The sequence below is a fragment of the Cydia fagiglandana genome, chromosome 24 (genome assembly GCF_963556715.1).
Source record: "Cydia fagiglandana chromosome 24, ilCydFagi1.1, whole genome shotgun sequence".
In the NCBI taxonomy this organism is placed as follows: domain Eukaryota; kingdom Metazoa; phylum Arthropoda; class Insecta; order Lepidoptera; family Tortricidae; genus Cydia; species Cydia fagiglandana.
The window spans coordinates 8,582,127-8,588,161 of NC_085955.1; the positions used below are offsets into that span (position 1 = coordinate 8,582,127).

The 6,035-nt window shown below is 34.7% G+C and overlaps 1 protein-coding gene across 1 annotated transcript; it reads left to right on the top strand.

Annotated features, from left to right (window-relative positions):
• The first annotated feature begins 413 nt into the window (after positions 1 to 413).
• Positions 414 to 4,270, top strand: LOC134676078 (zinc finger protein 626-like). Its single transcript, XM_063534361.1, has one exon. The coding sequence runs from the start codon at positions 474 to 476 to the stop codon at positions 1,380 to 1,382; it is 909 nt and encodes a 302-aa protein (XP_063390431.1). The 5' UTR covers positions 414 to 473; the 3' UTR covers positions 1,383 to 4,270.
• The last annotated feature ends 1,765 nt before the right edge of the window (positions 4,271 to 6,035 follow it).

The following is a 6,035-nucleotide window of genomic DNA, read 5'->3' on the forward strand; positions in this document are numbered from 1 at the left end:
ACCAACATGTACACACTCAAATGGAACTAAAAACATACATTTGCGATATGTGTAATATGAAATTCAGGCTGAAATCAGTTTTAATTAGACATATTTTTAAGTTACATATGAAGATAAAACGCGTGTGCAAAGTTTGCAACAAAAAAGTTGGCAAAGCGTACTTAAAGAAACATCAAAGACTTCACAGTGGTGACAAACCATACAAATGTAAGGTATGTGATAAGAAATTTGCACTTGTTTCATATTTAAATTTACACCAAACTGTTCACACTGGTGAGAAACGATACAAGTGTGAAGAATGTAACAAACAATTCAGAGATAGAAGTGCGTTTAACCAACACAAAAAAATTCACACCGGAGACAAAAGATATAGCTGTGAACAATGCGGCAAATGTTTTATACAAAGCAGCTCTTGAACTGAACACAAAAAAGTTCACACGGGTGAGAAATTATATAAGTGTGAAGAATGTGACATGTTATTTGGATATAGAAAATCTTTAAAAAAGCATAATATAATACATATTCGAGGTGATATTTACAGCTGCAACTTTTGCGACGAGAAATTTTCACTAAAAAAACTTTTAAATAAACATAAAAAGGAGCATATTGGAGAAAAAGCTTTCCGCTGTGAAGAATGTAACAAGAGATTTAAGATGCAAAGTCATTTAGATATCCATAAAATAACTCACACTGGAGACAGAGCATACGAGTGTGAAGAATGTAACAAACGATTCAGAGATAAAAGTACGTTAAACAAACACAAAAAAATTCACACCGGCGACAAAAGATATAGCTGTGAGCAATGCGGCAAACGTTTTATACAAAAGAGCACTTTAACGGAACACAAAAGAGTTCACACGGGTGAGAAATTATATAAGTGTGATGAATGTGACATGTTATTTGGATATAGAAATACTTTAAAAAAGCATAAAATAATACATATTCGAGGTGATATTTTCAGCTGCAACTTTTGCGACGAGAAATTTCCTCAAATAATACTCTTAAATAAACATAAAAATAAGCACGTCGGAGAAAAAGCGTACGGCTGCGAAGAATGTGACAAGAGATTTAAAAGGAAAGATCAATTAGATTTGCATAAAATAACGCACAAAGGAGAGAGACCATACGTCTGTGACAAGTGTGGTAAGCAATTTAAAAGAATAGGTAATTTAGATCAACATAAAAAAAATCACGCAGAAAAATCTCACAGTTGCACTAAATGTAACAAGCAATTCACACACAAACATCAGTTAGATGCTCATGAAAGAAGTCACACTAAAGAAAAAGCATATATTTGTGAAAAATGTGGCGCGCGATTTGCGCAAATTTATATTTTACAGAAACATAAACAAATTCATATTGAAAAGGTACCCGGTGACTGAGTGACTGAGGAAATTAACTAAAGGAATATAGTAGAGAATAATACAAAATAGTGTATCAAACAATGATTTCAAAAGTAAGGATAAACATGTTCATACAATTCCGACCGAACATTCTCGTTAAGCAACACAGGCGCCATCTGTTGTATAGTATGCGTACTACCGGCTATGTCAGAGATAGGGCTTCCAAATACCGAACTTTCCACAATACCGGTATTAACATCGAAACTGTCGTCATAAATACCAGGATCCCGGTATTCGATATGTTTCGCTTAAAAATTTAAAGTTTCACTGGAATACCAGATATGTCCTAACAGCTTTTAGGGGCTGTCCATAAATTACGTCATCGATTTTTGACGATTTTTAACCCCCCCCCCCTATAATCATCCAAAAATCATGCTTAAAATGACTCCATTTCCTCCTACTTCATGCTACCGTCATCCGATGTCCAGACCCCCCCCCCTAATTTGAAATGACGTAATTTATGAATAGCCCCTGAGAACAATATACAATCAATGTCACTATATGCAATAATTTTATTTCACACTCCAGGTTGGCAATAATTTAATTTTTATCCAGTTGACTTCACGAGTCACATTTTTAGTCCAACTTAATCATAAAAAATTCCGGCAAATAAAATAAAAATAGGTTTCCCATACGGCCCAAACTACAGCTATCCTTTCTCTTTTCTTTTTATTCATTGATAAAATTATAAAAACAAATTCTGTTAATATCACTATCATCAAATTCATTCACTCACAAAGTTCAGGATTCATCCACCACCAACCATCAAATATTCTCTGACATAGGCAACGATTTGGTTTCAATAATAAAATGAGGTCTAGGTGCCCGTTAGATGCGTCTGGCGTTATCTTCTTGATACACTCGAATATGACCATTCTAATAGATATAAAGGGTCTATACTGCACATTTCCCTTGTTCCCAATAACACCGGGACCCGGTATTGCATTTAAAATACCGGTATTGAAAATTGCATTTAAAAAGTCGGGATCTCGGTATTGCGGGATCCCGGTATTGGAAGCCCTAGCCGGCACTGAGCGGAAGTGAAGCAAGATAAAACGCCGTTTTTATGTAATACTTACCTCTGAATTTTCTCAGAATATTTCAATCATTTAGCTTTAGCACCAAATTCTATCAAAATCTGGTGTTTTCATATAGAAACAGGATAAATAGGATATTTCGATAAATGAATTATAGTATTAAGTTGCTAAATTGTAGTGTGTACTTTATAACTGAACATTAATTTGCTTGAACAATGTTTGCCATGTTTCTCGCCTGGAATACAGGGTATCCTACTTGAGGCACATGTAAACCATAACTATTTAAGTCTTTGTTTTATATGAATGTAACCATGAAATCAGGGACCGAATGCCGGTATATTTTTCATACAAATTAACCGGTATTCAATTTCGGTATCTTGGTTGTTTATGTATATTTTTGCACTTAATTTAGCTAATCTGATCAATCATTATCTAATTACTATTCTATATTATCAAAAAGTCAAAGAGCTGGCGCAGGATAGGGAAAGCTGGAAGATACTCCACCGATAAGAGAATAACTCTTAAGTTAATGATGATGATTATCAAATAAATAATGTGAAAGCTATGAGATATTTTGATTTTTAGTTATACCGGTAAAGTTCACTGCATGAAATACGTGAAATATGTTTTTCTATTATTAGAAAACGACCCATAGTATTGTGTAATAATGTTTAAATGCTTTTAGGGTTGCCGTACACAAAGGGTAAAAACGGGAGCTTATTACTGGCTCTGCTGTCCGTACGTCTGTCTGTCTGTCACCAGGGTGTAACTCATGAACCATGATAGCTAGACGGTTGAAATTTTCTCAGATGTATTTCTGTTGCCGCTATAACGACAAATACTAAAACCTAAATAAAATAAATATAGTGGGGCTCCCATACAACAAACGTGATTTGTTTTTGTAATGGTACGGAACCCTTCGTGCGCGAGTCTGACTCGCACACTTTACTTTTTTCATAATCTTGACATTAATTTTGTTTAGTATTTTTTATTGACTTATTTTAATTACTTCTCACTTTTTTAATTACATATCTATATATAGTTCGTTTTTTAGCATTAGTAAATAGGAATAAGGTATAGCTGGTCAAGCAAATCTTGTCAGTAGAAACGGGCGCGAAATTCAAATTTTCTATGAGACGATGTCCCTTCGCGTCTACATTTTTCAAATTTGCCGCCTTTTTCTACTGTTAACATCTGCTTGACCAGGGGCCCATTTCTCGAACGGTATTAGACTAATAATTATTAGTCCACGAACTGTCAAATCGTATTGGTTGCCATGACATCACACTAATAATATTAGACTAATATCGTTCGAGAAATGGGGCCCAGCTATAAACAATCTCGATATGTAAAGTCGTTTAATTGTAAAATATGTTTTTTTTTTTAAATTCTATATTGACATTCTGACACACTGGATGTGGTGTATTCGAATTATGTCACTTAGGGCCAGTTGCACCAACCGCATTTGACAGACTGATCAACGTCAGCCGGCGCGCCCCGGCGCTTTACTATGAAACATTCCATACATAAAAATTTTGCGAACTCTTTAACGATACGAACAGTTTGGTGCAACCGACCCTTAGTTAATAATCTGTGATTATGTCTGACCAATCAATTTAAATTGAATGTTGTTTACATTCTGTTACAAATATAAAATTGTATATTTTACAAATAAATGAGAAAGATAAAAATGTATTTTGATTGTTGATTTTTAATAATGGCGTTATTGGCCGACTAACACAAACCCGTTTTTAGGGTTCCGTACCCAAAGGGTAAAAATTAGTGTTCCGTACAGAACTTTGTTTACGGAACACTTATGGGATCACTTCGGTCTTGCAAATCAGTCAAATACGTTTTTCTCAGAGACCGTTTGACATAGATACCTAAAATTTGGAACAGTTATAGCAATTACCACCACTCATATTGTAAATAAGTCAAAACTGCTTATTTCTTATTAAAGGGGGAAATTTAGGGGGTTGAGAGGGGTAGGCTGAAACTTTTTTCATTTGTAAGAATCGTGTGGGGTACCATTAGAAAGCTTGCAAAAAATTGAGTCGATGGACTGATTTTGACTTCATTTTAGACTGCAATAGTTTCGTCAAAAAATGCATTTAAAGTTGCAAGTTTTCATACAAAAATTTTCACCTCTGTCCTGGCGATTTTCGCGAAAACTATAGCTAACAGGCAGCTGACCAGTCAATACCCAACTTAAAGAAGCATGGAGACGGCGGGAAAATTATCAGCTTAACTTTATCTTTATTAGTTTTTCAACTGCAGCTTGACCTTTGGTTGCTTAGGGCTAGCTAACTGATGCTTACACTGGTCAATTCATATTAGGCGAGAAACATCCTTAGTTAAAACTTTGGCATTGAAATTTATGACTTATGTCTTTGACACAAAGTTTAATTCTGCTTGCTTATTTTTGTGGGATATTTAATTTTATCTCAATAGCCTACTATAAGTATGAGAGAGATCTACAAAATACGACCTTATCATATTGCAAATAAGTTTCAATTTCGAACGGGCTTTCCAACCAATGGACTAGGCATCTCAAAAATCTGAAAAATTCAAATTAAGAATTCCGTTCTTGACTGTCGTTGTGTTTTTTTTTCCACAATAGGACACATAGAGTTAGTAAGGCGTATAGAGATAATAAAGTCATTTAATATTTATGAACAGCTTTGGCCTCATGTATAGATTTTATTGAGAGTATCTGATTCGTCGAAACAATATACACAATATTCCTTTTCATTAAGTACCATTACATTTCTGTATTAATTGTATAATTATAATATCTATTAATTATATTCAGTACTTATGTATATTTTTGAACGGATCGGTGAGCAACAAGATTCAGGGCTATAACCGCGAAAATAGAAGTTCGCAAATTGCGAGCATTTTTCTCTGTCACTCTAATTACGCCTTCATTGGAGTAAACGAGAAAGATCCCCGCAAATTGCGAATTTCGGTTTTCGCGGTAGTCCCTCAGTCCTGTTACGAGAAAATAATTTTGGAAGACATTAATAGTATATGACAGTTAAATATCACAGTTTTTAGAAACAAAGGTAAAATTGACGAAATATTTAAAGTAAGCCGATCTTGTTTTTTAGCAGTTCTAAATAATATTAAAGTCTATATATATGGCATAGAACTAGAAACAAAATCAAATAAAAAATAATAATGAGTTCTAAATTCAAATTGAAGGAGTATACATTTAAGGTATTATAGGCCAAGCGCGCACCACGATATTAATTTTTGCGACACGATTTTAGAATCGCGCTGTAATATATCGCAGAAAATTCACTGCGCGCACTGCGATGAAAAAGTCGACGATTTGTTCATTCTCAACATGGATTTCGTACCAGTCGCTTGTCATGAAACGTGTCTTTAATATGCGATTGCTGTATGACTTTGAGCATTTATAACACAAAGGTGATCCCCGTCTATTTCCATAATTAAATGGTCAACATCTAGCGTCTCATTTTGAGATGATGTTGGGGTTTGGAGAGCGAAATGCCGACTGAAGTCCGGCCGGGGTGCGATTTTATTATCATAGTGCGCGCGGGGCCATACAACTCCGCATGCTGCAATTCAC

Excerpts from the sequence above, each read along its gene's own strand:
- LOC134676078 (XM_063534361.1), top strand. The coding sequence starts at position 474 with ATGTTATTTGGATATAGAAAATCTTTAAAAAAGCATAATATAATACAT.